Source organism: Coenobita brevimanus, chromosome 28 (assembly GCF_032717465.1).
Source record: "Coenobita brevimanus isolate Jiangsu-jjx chromosome 28, ASM3271746v2, whole genome shotgun sequence".
Lineage (NCBI taxonomy): Eukaryota > Metazoa > Arthropoda > Malacostraca > Decapoda > Coenobitidae > Coenobita > Coenobita brevimanus.
Genome location: NC_136981.1, coordinates 17,378,455 through 17,394,919, shown reverse-complemented (window position 1 = coordinate 17,394,919; position 16,465 = coordinate 17,378,455). Strand labels below are relative to the sequence as shown.

Sequence of the window (16,465 nt, the reverse complement as noted above, 5' to 3'; positions counted from 1 at the left end):
AGTCTACGCCCCCTACTTCATCACCCCTCATCACCTCTCTCATCTAGCTCTCATTTCGACCACTATTGTCCCATTCCTCACACTCCTCCTTCCTTCTGTCTCCCAGGTCCCCCACCCCTACCCTGCCGCTTCTTGTAGGCCTTGAGCAACCTTCTGTTATGTAATGAAATTGCTTCGATTTCAGAGGTCTACCATTACCAATATCGTGCTCCCGGTTGTAAGGATGGGCGTCATGATAATTTTCTGTTCATTAATAGTTGTGGGGACCCTGATAACTATGACTTATATAAGTAACTGTTAACTGTTGCATGGTTCATGACTCGAAACTAATCAGTCATGAAATCCATGTCATTCCTTATACCTGCCATTATATAGAGGGTGTATTTGTGTGACAGTTTTAAAAAATAACCATAATAATGGCCTGCTATTATCCGTATATTTTCTGGCGGAGCATTGCTTACATATTCTATTACCACCAATAACTGCGTACAACATCAGTGATCACCACGTTCGATTCGTCCTAGCGACTGAACGAAACCTGGTGAAGTTCCATACCTAACAGTGTTACCAGATGCCGAGAGCATCACACCACCTCGCTGGCGGACGGGGTGTTTCTGTTTGATATGTCTGCAACTGTACATATATCCTGTAAATTTTTTCATAAAAATTTCGTTTTGATGGGGCATAATGTCACAAACTCGCGAGACTGTGTTACTACACCAATTCGTGACACTGTAATATTATGTGAAGCCTCAAACTCTAGTGGAAGACCCAGTGTGTTTTGCTTAGTTTAACCGTCCTTGTGTGCACTTTGGGATGGTTTTTCAGAACATTCGTCACTGTTCCATAGGTGACTGCTCTTATGCATGACATTAGTGCTTCACTGAGTGAATTTATTGCGTGTGTATATCGTTCGCTCCACCCATTTTAACCCTTGAAGTTAAGCCACGCCCACTTCCGGTGAACATGCCTCTGTAGTACCAGGCATGAACACATATTGTTGTAGTTGGAGAGGGACCTTCATTAAGGATAGATGTACAGTGTGGAGAGGATTCCCGGGGACCTGATTTCTCCCGAGCTGTGGGCCTGAGCTCGGCGACGCCATGCCTATCCACTCACCGTAGTTAGTACATAGTGATGGACAGCCGAGAGAGAGATGGATAGCGCGTGTCTCGATCTGTGGATCGTCTGTGATTCCATGAGATCACCCATCTCTCCGTTGGCAGCCCAGGGAGTGTGGACACAGCAACAGAGGAGCAGGTAGGAAGAGTGTCAAAGACTAACCTCCTTGTTTTGTGGTGTCTTAGCGGCGACTCCAGTCTACAGCCCCGTGACTCCATTTCTCCAATTAACAGTACCTTTTTCTGTTCTTTAGGTTTAAGAGTTTAATGTAGCATGACTGACTGAGTGAATTTTCTTTGCCTGAGGTTCTGAATTTATTTGCTGAATCTCCCTTGTAATGTAAATTTATTTTGTAATTAATATATTTACAGTTCCTCTCTTTGAGCTCGATTAAATGTAATAATCGTGTTTGATTTCTCCACATTGTTTTTGCATAACTTGCTTACTCCCAGTCTGCACACACTTATATTAATCATGATTGATAAAACCAGTTCTTTCGTATTGGTTCATAAGAAATCCGTTGTGCCAGCCAGAGGTTAGCATCAGCAAGAACCTATTTCTTAATATTATTCTTATTAATATTATAATTTATTATTAGTGACTTTTTCTCAGAGGCCAACAGTACCAGCAATCCAGCAATCGTGAGTGATTAGTCTGCGCTGTATGCTGCTGAGAAAGTTTATGAAATTCTCATCTTTAGAGAATCGGCGAAGTAAGCTGGTGTCATATGCACGGAGTGACTTTATGCTGGAAGTTACCGTTCCCTTCTCTGTTAAGCCTAAATTAACCTAACCTAACCAAACCTACCCTAACCTAACGTTAACCTAACCTAATCCTAGATCAACTTAACATAAATAAACCTAAACTAAACTAATCTTAATTCACGAAATGACTCATTTCACAGTCTGCCTGTAACATCTACAGTATATGTATATTTATATATATCCATATATCGACCTGTAGTTACCTACAGGTCGATAAGACATCCAACTATCTTCCTGACACATGTATTTCATACGATGTTGTTGATAAATGGCACAAAATTTGAGATAACATGCAGATACTTTGAAAACAGAAGCTAAACGGCCACTCGGTGCATGCGCACTGAACGGAATGGTAACTTTCAGCATAAGTCACTCCGTGCATACTACACCGGCATAAAGTGAAAATATGTTACTTGATTTCATAAGTCGATTCCCTTGTGATAAGTGGCGACTTTCCTCTTCTACCAAAAGTAGAAGAAATATTCAATATATTCTTTTCCTCCCAGCAACGGCCTGGCAATCTTTGAATTATTTATTCCATTAAATTAGGAATTTACCCCAATATCTTAAACCCCCCGTGACACTCCACTCCATCTCTCCATGTCATCCTCGGCCTCCCCCCTCCCTCTTCCATCTCTACCTCACTCACATATATTCTCCTCGGTAGTCTCTCTCTCTCCATTCTCTCCATATGGCTAAACCACATAGTGTATTTCTCCTTATGCTTTATATCACATCCACATCCACATCGCAATGCTCCTTCATTTCCTCATTTGTCAGTTTCTCACCATGTGACTCCACATACTCATCTCAAATAACTCATTTCCATTACTCTCCCTTTTGACATGTGTCCCTCCCACAAGGTCCAAGCTGCACTTCCATATGTGAGAGTTCATATCACAGTGCTGTCATGCAGGGACTTTTTTACTTCCTTGTTCACTTCCCTGTTTCTTATCACTGCTTTCAAAGAACCAGCAGCCTTTCTTCCTATTGTAACCTCTCAAGCACTTCACCCTCTAAACTTTTATCCTTACTCATCATAGTACCCAAGTACTTAAATGAATTCACATTTTCCATTTCCTTCTCATCCACCCTCACTGCACGTTCAGTGACTTCATTTTTCTCAAAGACCAAAGCTTTACTCTTCCCTACATTCACCTTTATATTCTTTTCTTACACATTCTTCCAAACTCATTCGCCAAGCCTTGCAGCTCCCTTTCGTCTACACTTAACAACACGGTATCATCTGCAAACAACAGTACAGGGAGTTTCCAAACACTGCCCTCTCTCAATACGGTCGCTCCAGCATCCACTGCTTTACCTTGTATCTCTTTTATAACCCCATACGTATACAGACTGAAAAACCATGGAGACATGACACACTTTTTTTTTTTTCAATCCAATAAAAAATTTCATTCAGTTCACTGTCCACACGCACTGCAGACTAAGCACCCTCATACATACTCTTCATGGAATTCACTAACTTCCCATTTACTCTGTATGTTCTTAATACTTTCCACATTCCATGCCTATCCACCTTGTCATATGCTTTCTCCAAATCCACGTAGGCCGCATACAACTTCTTTCCCTTCCTAGAAACGTTTCCACGAAAAAGCTACGAATGAATAGCAGATCTGCACAATTTTTTCCCTTCCTAAAACCTCCCTGTTCTTCGCTAACTAATTCCACTGTTATTTCCCTAACTCTGTTAATAAGTATCGTACCATATACTTTGCCAATTACACTAAGAAGACAAATGCCCCTATGATTATCACACACTTCCTTTTCCCCATTTCTTTTGTACATGGGAATAATTATACCCGACTTCCAATCCAATGAGACTCTACCTTCATTCCAGGCCAATCTGCACACCTTCCACATCCATTCTACTACTATATCTCCCCCATGCTTCAGCCTTTCACCACACACTCCATCAATTCCTGGGACTTTCCCATTGTGACTTTCTTCATTGCTTTCACAACTCCCATCCTACTGATTTCTTCCTATCTTCTCATAACCCTCCATCTCCCAGCCATTTCCCAGCATCTTTTACTCACATTACTTTCAATATTTCCTTGCGTTCTCTCCATCTCACTTTTTTCCTCCCTTCTCCACTAGCAATATACCATTTTTCTCTTTCCCTCCTTGACTAACTTCTTTATCACCCTGCCTAACTCTCTTTATCTCTTTCCAGAACATTTTCTTACATTTCTTCCACTTTACACTCAAATTCCTTCCAAATTCCTCATCCATTCTCTTCTTTCTCTCTCTCATTATTCTTTTCACCTCTCTCTTCCGTCTCTCAGTTTCCTTCACGCCCCTGTTTCTCATCCACTGCCTATATGCTTTCTTCTTTTGTGCCACAGCCTGTCTCACCTGTTCATTCCACCATGCTGTTGCTTGCACCCCCTTTCGTCTTTTCTTCACCCTACACACCACCTCACATGCTGCACAGCTTTCTTTTGTGAATATCTTGCACACACCTTCCACATCCCCCATCTGCTCCAAATCATATTTACCTGTTCTCTCTTCCTTTTTTCTCGTATATTCAGCCTTTTTTCCATCCTCTTGCAACCTTTCTACGCTCCTTGTATGAACTACTTTCTCCTGTTCTTCCCTTCTATTCTTCAATTTCATTTGAACCTTGACTTTCACCATCACCAAGTGGTAATCAGAAAGTCCACTCCTCCAACCTCTGTATGCGCTTGCATCCATTACACATGCCATTCTGTCATCCACACACATAATTTGTTATTACCTTCCGTTCCTTCAGTTCTTCACCCACCCTTCTCATCACTCTTCACGTTACTCCATCCACCTTCACATTCCCTACTTCTCCGTTCATATCTCCAATCAAAAACTCAGTCTCATTCCTTTAAAAATTTTCCATGCACTCTTTCACATTTGTCCAGAAGTATTCTTTCACTCTGTTTGCATGATCTTGCATTCACACACACACACACACACACACACACACACACACACACACACACACACACACACACACACACACACACACACACACACACACACACACACACACATATTGGTATTCCGTTCACATGAAACACACAGGTTTCATAAGAATGACTTTCGACATACATCATGTTTTATACAACATTTAACGACGGCCAGCATATAAGCCATTATAACATTATATCTGCATTCCCGCACCTATCATAATAAGCACAAAATTACCGTGACCCTCCACTCCTTAACCGTGAACCTGAAACTCGTAAACCTCTTTAATCGACGCACTTTTAGATGAGATGCTGCCACAAAGGAGGCAGGGTGGGGTGCCTGGGAGACAGGGAAGGCGGGTGGGTGAGGAGGGGGCAATAGTGGTCTGGCAGGTGGGAGTGGGGGGTGGCTCCACAGGAGACGAGTGATGTGGTAGGGGAGAGTGGACTGTGACTGGAATCTAGGATAGGATGGATAAATGATACGCTGGCGACATGGTACAAAATCAGCTATATATAGCGCTGATTATTAAATTTGACAGTCTGGCCATTGAATGTTTTGCAGACTTTGACACGTTACGCAGTCTACAAGCATTTTCTATTATATTGTCTACAGGACGACCTACTACCCACGGGGTGGCACATTACACAAACCTTGCATTATTAGAGTATGGTGACGACTATGTCATCACTTCGTGAAATATGAAAACCCATGAAAATGTTTGTCTGATGTCATACATGTTGCCATAGCGATTGGGAGCTATGCTTGTTGCGTTTATATAGTAACATCATGGATGACGACTGTGATATTGAAAGCAGAGTAGGGGAAGGGAGGAATTTTCTCATGCCAGAATTAATAATATTTAACAGTAGTGATTCGTGCAAGTGGTTCTCGTTAATACCTGTATGGCACCGATGAACACGAAAATGTGATTACCTAGGGGAGAACAGACTCTCCTAGAGCACAGGTGGTGATATTAGGGTGGGCAAATAGGTGGGCAGAGAGACACCTTACCAGCTATTGTTTAGATTTACCTCCCTTAGGAGGACCAGGCCAAATAAGGGCCCACCAACCTTACCAGCTGTATTACATGATCTTTATGTCAGATTACTGTAGACCTTATACTGATAAAGTAAATCGTGGTATGAAGGACGTGTAACTGCTAAGCAATCTGATTCACAACCTCAGTATCCAGTTCACAGAGCGCCCTTCCGTCTTTCCGCCAACTGCGTGCACCCAGACATGGGTACTGACGGGGAGGGGAGATGGCCATAACATCTGGTACACCATAAACAGTGGATCACATGTTTATTCATCAATGTCAGTGATTCACCTGCCTTCTTTAATGGATTCCAATATACGCCGTTATTCAGCCAGGACAACGTAATAAGCAACAAGACCATGACAATAACTGTAACATCTGGGAAACTGTAGGGGCATGTCATATATCTGCACGTTAACAGATAGTCTCCATATTCCTAATATAAGGATACTGAGCCATCCAGTGGAAAGTGTGTCGCAGATTGTTACTAACCATGATGGTCAATTACAACATGTGGCAACGTCACCATATAGTTTCATAGTCTGACTGGGAAATTCCATATTCTTCATGAAAAAATGATTTGGCCCAGTCATCTCATTGTAATCTATGCTTCGCACTGTGCTCGTGTCATCTACTGAAGTACGCTGTCCCCTATCCCATTACCCTTCTCCCCTAGCCCCATGATCGACCACGATTGCCCCCTTCCTCAACCATCTCCCTCCTCCTTTTTCCCATGTCCCCTACCCCCACCCTGCTGCCTTCTGTGGCCCCATCTCCTGTATATGGTGAACTTGCATCTATTTCAGAGGTCTACCAATATCAGGTTCATGGTAGGGAGAATGAGCGTCACGATAATTCTCTATTCATTAAATAGTTATGGGGAAGCTGATAACTATGACTCATATGATGAATTGTTAACTGTTGCATGGTTCATGACTCGAAACTAAACCACTCATGAAATCCATGTCATTCATAATAACTGCTATTATGTAGAGGCGGTATTGTGTGAATAATTTAAAACTAATTACCATAATCATGACAAGCTATTATCAAAATATTTCCTGGTGGAACACTGCTTATATATTATATTGCTACCAATAACTGCGCACAGCAGCATGATCACAGCGTTCGGTTCGTCCTAGCGACTGAGAGAAACCTGATGAAGTTCCATACTTATCAGTATTACCAGGTGCATGAAGCATTACACCACCTCGCTGGTGGACGGGGTGTTTCTGTTTGATATGTCAGCAACTGTATCTTCATGTGTAATACCATCAAGGTCGAAGAAAAAGAAGTAGAGAAAAATAATAATAAGGCGATAACAATAAGCTTCACCATTTATCTAGCGAAGCTTCTCACTATAAGAAGCATTCCTAAAGCTGACCTCACCTCCTGATATTCCAATAGTTGAACTCAGCTGCTGAAAGAAAGGTTCCTCCAGAAGGTCTCACCATGGTCCCGGCCATGGAGGTATAATAAGGTACCGGTACCTCCATGTTCCCGCCACTGTCACAGGACCTTACTACCCCCTACTAGTGTGGTGGGCACTCACTCACGCGGCCTTCCCTTAGTATGCCTAATTGCCATCTTCACCCTTATTTTACCTCCATGGTCTTGACGCCTTGAATCACATCCTAGTACTAGATAGCTTAATTAAAACAAAAAGCCATACAAATCATGTCTAATCTTTTTTTTTCAGGAATCGCCCTTTCTCATGGCCAAATTTGGCACAATGGCCACTGCATCTTTCATGAGGAATATCCATCTCCTGCAGTTCAAATAGTCTCTTATATGCTGGATAAGATCGCCTGGAGAGAGCACAACATATAAAAAATACATTAAAGTACTCAATAGCATTGAAATCTAATCTGCACATAAACATCTCTTGGTCTTTTAAAGGAATCACCTTTTTAACTTGGTCAGGTGTAGCACAATGGACGTTGCTTCGCCTTAAGAGACCCGAGGGACCACGAGAACAATATGGAGAAAAAAATCTAATAAATATAGAAATGTAATAAATCATTTAAAAATCAAGAAAAGTCTCCACTCTTTCTTCAGGACTCGTATTCTCAAGTGGTAAGGTGTGGCAAAATGGACGTCGCTTCGCCCTGCAGCACCTGAAAGACTTCGGCATGGGCAAGAGCAAGCTGGAGGGCACCATCGAAAGGGAGGTCTCGGTACTGCTGGACCATCTCAGCAGCACAGAGGGAAAACCGAATGAGCTGGGCCGTAACCTGAACGTGGCTATCTTGAATGTCATTTGGAGTCTTGTTGCAGGTGGGTGGCTCTTGGTTTTCATCTTTGTGGTGCTGGGGACGGACGCCTGCACGCGGTGGCACCTATAAAGCTGCGTAGTTCTACATCCCTCAACTTCTTCCATCTCCCCCAAAGGAGCACTCCACCAGGTCCACTTTCAGATGAGCCTTAAGTTGCAACTACTACTACTACTACTCTTCCTACTAATTAATAAAAAAATCACCTCCATCCATTGGTGAATTATACTGTGAAGATCAAAACCAACCTTCCTAATATAGTTCACCATTTGAAGTTGTAATGTGAAGGTTAACACTAACCCTCATATTACAATCCGTTGGCCCCAGGCACGCCAATGGCTGTTGTTACCAGCCATCTACAGTACTATTACTATTATTATTTTATTTTTTTATTGATATTACAGTGTAAATAAAGACATTAAACTATTGAAGTCACTGGTCTATGCGACTCTCGACCACTGTAGCTTCGTAATCCATACCTACCAGAGAGACAGGCCTGAGGGCTGATGATCTTGTTCCTCTGAGACATAGCAGAGCAGACCTCACGAGGGAGAATGAGAGTCGACATCTCATCCAGGCCATAACAGAACTCTGCGGTTGACGTTTCTTCTCAGAAAGAACTTCTGCCAGTCTCAGATAGAATCTCACTGCCTCTGGACCCATCCCACCTGATGTCATGAACACAAGGGGAGTGAATCGACCGTGGTCCACATGTTGGATCCTTTCTTGATAATTTCTATTTTTTTCTTGCTCATTCCTCTTGTGTGCAGCTTCGAGAGACAGTTCACGATGACATGCTGCCATGGGATCGAATATCCTGATGTCGAAGAACGCCCTCTGCCCACGTGTCCAGAAACCTCGAGCACTGACATCCACTCTTGCATCATTTGATGTGTTTGCTGTTCTGTGGGTGAAGTGCTCGCCGTCCAGGGGTAGCAGAGCTGGCTCAATCGTGACATCATGGGATATTTCCTGCAGCATTTTGGCAGTGAGGTCGCGTACTTCATCGTTTCGGATGCAAACAAAGCCTCCCTTCTTGCATACCTTTGCATGGTTTGCATCAAAGGCAGTGCCACAAGCACAGTGTTGAGGTAGGTTCTCTATTGGCTACCCATATCTCAAGGCTATGGCATCAGTAAATTCTTGTTTGTTGAAGTGGAAGCCCTTTGCCTTGAGAGGCAGGGTTATGAGCCAGTTCAATGCCCCAACCTCCTGTGCAATTTCAGCTCTTCTGCACTGATCCAGTGTTAGATGTTCGATTATGTGCTGCAGTTGGTCTTTTTGTCTTGCTTCACGCTCATTGCTTATCTGTGTCTTTATGTCTTTCTGCCTTTGGTGGTCGATTTCACTCGTCTCAACCTGGGCGCAGATCTTCTGTGACAAGGATTCGGTGAGCCTGAGTGAATTTCTATGTTCATAGCGTGCCACGGCTACTGGATTTATAATGCCAAGGCCTCACATCCTGGGTGGTAGTGCTAGAAGGTCCCTCTCTTCTGATGTGGGGATGTGGCCATTGGTTAGAGATGGGAGGAATGAATCCCTGATTGGATCCTCCAGTGGTTGTAGCAGCAACTCGATGTCTGGTATGGTCCTCATCACGAAGGTCCACTTGTGCTTTACACCATAGGTAAATGCACTGTACATTGCATGGGGTTCTGTTTTTACGCGGCTGGATAGTGTATGAATTTCTTCTACCCATGTCTTTACCTTGTCACTCACATATTTGTCTTTGAATTCCTTGGTTCCAATCACAGCCCCTAGATGCCTCTGACCTTCCTTAGTCACTATCAAGTTTGTGTCTCTAAATGCTTCTTGTGCATCTTAATAGTAAGCTGGTTTCACGATCAAGATGGATTTACTGGCATTAGGGTAGTAACCTATTTCAGGGCCATGAGATGTTACAAGGTCCCACCATTTCCTCACATCCTCAACCTTGCCAGCACCCGTGAGATCATCTGCGGCTACCTGTTTTACATTGGTGGCCTCGTATTTGATCTGTTGTTGCAGCACTGTCATCGCCAGGGCGTACATAGCCATGGCAACGGGGTCCTCCTGGGTAGTTCCTTCTGTGGACTGGATTACACCGACGTCGTGAGCCGCTGTCTTACCCACAATGTAGAGGTCTGCTGGTTCTTTGTAGGTGTTTTCCACACATTGGGCAAATGCTGGGCATTTAACCTTGATATTGTGCAGCATTGCCTCCCGGTTGATGGAATTAAATGCATTTGAGGCATCAACTAATAATACTGCCTCACGATCCTCTTCCTCAAATATTTTCCTCATGGAGTGAACTGCTGCCTCACCTCCTGCCGGCTGGCCTGCACACACCTGGAGGTTGCCAACTGCCTGCTTCACATCATCTTTCACCACCTCCATGATGCATTTTCCTATAATCCGTCTTAAGACTTCACCCACCCCGATGGGCCTGCATCCAGGATTCTTATCAAGGGGGATTAGTCTGCAAGCCGTCAGTGCTTCGATGTTACTACACTGACTTGAAGCCAGCTTCCTCGCCAGTGAGGCAATGGTGTTACATACTGTAGGTCTGTTGCTGCCTCCCCAAACTTGATGTTACTGAGGATTACTCGCCAAGATTTTGCATCCAGGCCTGACGGTCCTGCCCCTCCCTGTGTGTACATTGCCTTCTGACACACCATATCTCCAGTTATCCTGTCATATATGATGGGATTGGGAGGAGTGTAGTTGCCGTCAAGCTTTGACTGGGCACTTGCTTGTCGTGCAGTCGGATGTTTTTCTTTTAGTTGTTGCATTGTTTCATCTGTCAGGTCAAGTACTCCGTTTGGTGATTCAGCTGACAGGGATCTTGTTGCCATCGAGACATTCCTCTGTCTCATCTTGCTGCCAAAAATCCTTGCCACATCGTTGGTATTCTGATTTCTTCTGCCTCCGTTGTTTATTCTCATCTGCAAGGCCGTTGCTTCCTCAAGCAGGTTGTCGATTTCACCTCTTTTCCATGTTTCAACCCGCCTTTGGATGGCCTTAATATTTTCTGCAAAGCTAGCTCTCGGGCGGGTCTTGTTGAGGAAGAGATGTGGTATTAGTGCAAGGACCTTAAGAGAGAATGAGGCAATGGGTGAGTTATTGTTGTAATTGGCTATCAGGCGAGTGATTTCCTTGATCATGTCAGTTGTAGCATTGCATTTGGGAGGTTCAAAAAGGTTACTTGAGGACCATCCAACTATTTCATTATATGTGGTGTTCACCCAGGTTACCGCATTTTCTCGGGATTTGCCCATCCAGTATGTGGGACGACCTTCTCGTACAGACCTTTGAGGCTGTTCTGCTTCCTCGATGTTTGTGTCACTACCGTTCTGAGGACGTATAATACCTGGATGATTCCCTCTTTCATGCACTCCTCTATGGTGGTCTTCATCCTGAGTTTCATTTCTATTATAAACCTCCTGATGTTCCTCACCCCCAACTTCACTACTATTCACTTCCCCATGGTGATTTAACCCACCCAGCGCTTCCATATCTCTCGCATCTTGGCGTCCATCCCTATCCCTCGCTTCACCACGGGGTCTTTCACTCACCACGCATGTCCGTGTGATCTTGCATATTGTCAGTGACCGCCCCATCAATTTCCATGTTACCAATCTGTTGCCCGCCATGTTGGAAGCGGTCAAGTGCTGCTTCTGGTGGGCTGTGATTCCCTAACACATTCATACAGAAAGGTCCCATCCTACAGTATGTACACGGTGACCTATTTGTTGCACATGAGCACCTGATACACTTATGCTGCCTACTGGAGCACTGACAACAATACTGTGGGGTGGCCATGGTGTTAAAGTTTTTATACTGTGGTTCAGTATTAATAATAATAATTATGGCTACTTTTTGTAGTACTTTTAAATGAGAATTAAATATAATTTTACTAGAACTACTATTTTACTATACGAATTCTAAATTAAGGTTTGATATAAGTGAAGAATGTGCTTGTTTTACTTCTGTGTTTGTAGATAATATGATTAAGTTATGAAGCAGTTTGCTCGTTTTTCTCTAGTTTTGCATATCAGTTAATATCTAATTGTTCTGTTTTATACTAATAATCGACTGAACTGATAATGATATGTATTTAAAGTTTGATATGAAGTAAAACAACGCTTCTTTGTTCAAGGGTTAAGTAGGTGGCCAATTGGTGTGGTGCAATAATGTGGAGCCTTGTTTATTGGTAATGGGTCTTCAGGCGTTAAGGTGTAGGGATGAGGGTGGTGTGTGGCGTAGCGGCTGTGTGTGTGTGTGTGTGTGTGTGTGTGTGTGTGTGTGTGTGTGTGTGTGTGTGTGTGTGTGTGTGTGTGTGTGTGTGTGTGTGTGTGTGTGTGTGTGTGTGTGTGTGTGTGTGTGTGTGTATGTGTGTGTGTGTGTGTAATTTAGTGATATTGGGTCTTCGGACGCTATGGTATAGGGGTGAGTGTGGTGTGGTGTGTGGCGTTGGGACAGTGTGTGTGTGTTGGTGTTGTGACATGTGATGTGTGATGTGTGGTTGTGGTGTGGTAAGATAGAGGCACCTTGGTTTACTAAGGCACATTGGCATTAACAAGGTTTGTTTAGTTTTTCTTTTGAATATAAAAGAGAATTTTGAGAGGGTTGAGTAAGTAGTTCTTGTGTGTAATTTTATGGAGTTTACATTAGTCCTATTATACATATATTATATTAAAAATACTCTTATTACTATTGTATTTAATGATAATAGTGTGCTTAAAACTAGGGTACTATGTTTAATTTTGTTATTTAATTGAAGTTACATTTATTAATTTTATACAGTATGTTAAATTAAAGTTTTAATTACTACTGTACTGTTTATTTTTATATTATAGATTTATCTACTGTGATTGGTTATATGTTTATATGATGAGATTCTATGTATAATATGTTTTATAGTTATTTAAGAATAGTCATTGTGTGTGTGTCTGTATGTGTGGTGTGTTTACAATACAGTGTCATCTAAGGTGTGTGTAAGATTCCCTACCTAAATGTTTTTGCATGCCACACTTCTATACCACCTGGCTATGCTGGTGGTGTGTATGTAGGTGATTGTTGTATAGTTAGTGGTAGTTGTTGTTATATTTAGTGTTTGATACAGTGTTTAAAAAGTATTATTAGGTGGTGTGTATGCTAGAGATCAGTGGGTGATATTCAGTGTGTGGTAACAGCTGATATGTTATGGAAATGGAGTTAATGCTCCAAGGATAATGGAGTGAGCAAGAGGTGTGTGACAGGCATCCCACGTCTCATTGTTATATATGGACAAAGTTAATAATTGAAAAATAGGCTACTACTACTACTACTACTACTACTACTACTACTACTACTGGTGCTGCTGCTGCAACTGCTACTGCTCTTGCTGCTACTGCTACTACTACTGCTACTGTGCAACAACAACAACTGCAACAACAACTACTAGTACTACTACTATTCATCCATGCATCATCCAATCCTGTGCTTTCCCATGAAAGGCATAGGAGCACGGGGATAGGCAAGTTGGTCTTGACATTCAAGATGAAAGTGACCAACCCCACTCAGCCCTGAGTGGCATTTCATGAGTAATAAACCCCAACCACCCATTGCATTTAAACCTACATAGGCTCAATCCGACTAGAGCAACTCAATCATCCACTAAACCATCAGGTTCCATAATTTGGTTACACGGTTACCATCCAGCGTAGTAAATGGTTTCCTGGTGAAATCATTTGACTTGTCACTCAGTGTAGAGTCACCCATAGGCAGAAGGAACAGGAAAGAATGATGAAAAGAAGGACAAAAATGAGTGTAAAGTCACTTGTAGGCAGAGGAATTCGGAAAGAATGAAGGAAAGAAAGAAGGGAAGGAAGGGTGAAACACTGCTCCTGTAACTATGGCTGCTACTACTACTACTACTACTACTACTACTACAAATATAACTACCACTACTACTAGTACAAGTACAACTACCACTACTACTACAACCGGTACAGTGCACATTCGTTTTTTTCTCTCTCTCTTTTCAGTAGGCCTAATTTTGCTTTCGTTTAGTAAGTGCAGTGCTTTCTCTTTCCTCTCTCTCTCTCTCTCTCTCTCTCTCTCTCTTATTTCTTTGGTCATTATCTATATTGTTACGAAGCAAGATTTATCAGTTGGGTGTTCGAGAGGCTTCTCGTTGCGTCCCGATATCTACAGTGGTTTCGGTACAAGTCAGAGGTGCCAGTTTGAATGCTGTTTGTGAGAGCAGTTGTTTCATAAGTTACGCATTAATTTTTGTGCTCATTTTCTTTGTAATGTTTTATTTACGTGAATGCTTGTTAGATTATGTAATTTAAGTTTGTATGGTAAAACATTTATAGCATTATGTAATGTTACAAAACTCTTGCATGTTTTGTGTTGTCTCCTAGTTGGTAACTGTGCTCTCTCTTTTAATACACCAGAACTGTGGAGAAGTAGATCATTCTCGAACAGTGCAAGCTTATATAAGGTGAAGAAGAGACTAGTTCAAGATCAGTCCGTTTTCAGTTCAGTTTGAGTGTAGTGCAGTGTCAGTGCAGTGAAATGTGTATATTTTCGGTATCTGTGAAAACAGTAAAGGGTTGTACATCATCGATACATGTGAAAATAGTGAAGTGTTGTCAAGCATTAAGTGTAACTGCAGTTAGGTTTTTTCCTTTTATATATAGCTCCAATGCTTGTGAGAATAGTGAAGTGAAGTTGACATGCATTATGTGTAATAATCTGGAAAATAAAGACAGTGAACTTAGGAAGCCACTGTTTATTTACGATGCCTGAGCTGATCCTGTGTACTGTACTGGGCACCCAAAGGCTGACCAAAGGAAGAACAACTCACTGGGCAACGTCTTTCCTGTACTGTACTACTGCTGTTGGAGCCTGTGGCAGTGGGGGTGGGGATGCAACACTGGTGTCAGGAGTGGGATTATTAAGGAATGCACTGAGTCTAATCTTCAACATGGAGCAAGGGGATGTGCAGACAAGATCCCAAACTGTGCAAGAAGATGAGGTGTCATTGGCTGCAATCATGAAGCTATTGCAAGCACGAAGTGTCCAACTACAGTCACTGAATGAAGGACTGAAAGAAGGACAGAAAGAACTCAAAGAACTATTACAGGCACGAAGTGTACTGTTGAAGGCACTAAGGGAACAACTTGAGTCAAAACGTGAAGAACAAAAAATAAAAATGATATGAACAACTTCAAGAGGCAGCAGAGGAGCAACAGAGGGCTTATAACTGAGGATGCAAAGACAGCTAGATGCTTTCATGGGGGAAATGAAGGAAGAACAGCAACAGCTTAAGAAGGAAGAATATGCTGAGCTACAGTAGCAGAAGTATGAGGTAGACAATAATGTAACAGTGTGCAAACAGCGTGTGGACAACCAGCTGAAGATTAGTGCGGGAATAGTGATGGAGTGTAGACAGCATATAGATAACCAGTTGAAGCATATATTTGACCATGTGAAGATAATTTGTGAGAAAATTAAGGATGTAGAGAAATATTGTACTGCTGAGCCTCAGGTTAGTGTACAGGGAGCTTATGATAGGAATGGACGGTGTATAGTGAATCTTGATGGATCCCAGACATCTAAAGGGAGCATTACAGGGCTGAATAATCAGAATGCAGAAGTTTAAAGTCCTGGCCTTAATTATGATGCCCCAGTTTTTAGGCCCCAAACCAGTGAAGTGCATGGCTATAGTTGGGGTCCAATTAAAAAGAAACCTCAGGAAGTTGATGGCAGACTGTCTTGGGAAGCTTATTGTGCACAGTTTGAGTTACATGTGGATCAGAACGGTTGGGATGATAGGCAGAGGGCAGTGCAGCTTGCTACTGGCCTTAATGGTGTTGCAATGGAAATTCTGGGTCAGATGTCAGTGATGGAGAGGAACAGTTATCAGTCCCTAGTAGAAGTGCTGGAACGGAGATATGGAACCATGTACAAGACTGAGGTTTACAGAGGAAGATTCTGCAGCTGTGCACGGGCTTGAGGAGAATCCCTACAACAACTTGCTCATGACCTGGAGAGTATGGCATACAAGGTGCACCCTGGAGCAGCACCTAACCTCTTGGCTATTATTCTGAAGGACCACTTCATTGATGCTCTTGACAGTGCAGAGTTGAAAGTGCAAGTGAAGCAGGCACAACTTAGAAGCATGCAAGAGGCACTAGCCAGGGCTTTAGAATTTGAGTCCTACATCAGTGTCACGGGGTTTTTAAAATATCACGGTGTTTTTAAAATAAATGCTAAATATTATTTAACTGATAATGATATTCAATAATATTGAAGAGCAGGGACAATGATTG

General features: G+C 42.5%; 1 protein-coding gene across 1 annotated transcript in view; it reads left to right on the top strand.

The window, feature by feature from the left end:
- LOC145394749 (cytochrome P450 2L1-like) overlaps positions 1 to 16,465 on the top strand; it is a 116,166-nt gene that overhangs the window by 15,335 nt on the left and 84,366 nt on the right. Inside the window, exons 4-5 of the mRNA XM_080268530.1 lie at positions 1,227 to 1,260; positions 7,925 to 8,166. Coding sequence (XP_080124656.1) covers positions 1,227 to 1,260; positions 7,925 to 8,166 — 276 coding nt within the window. The remainder of the gene's footprint in view (positions 1 to 1,226; positions 1,261 to 7,924; positions 8,167 to 16,465) is intronic.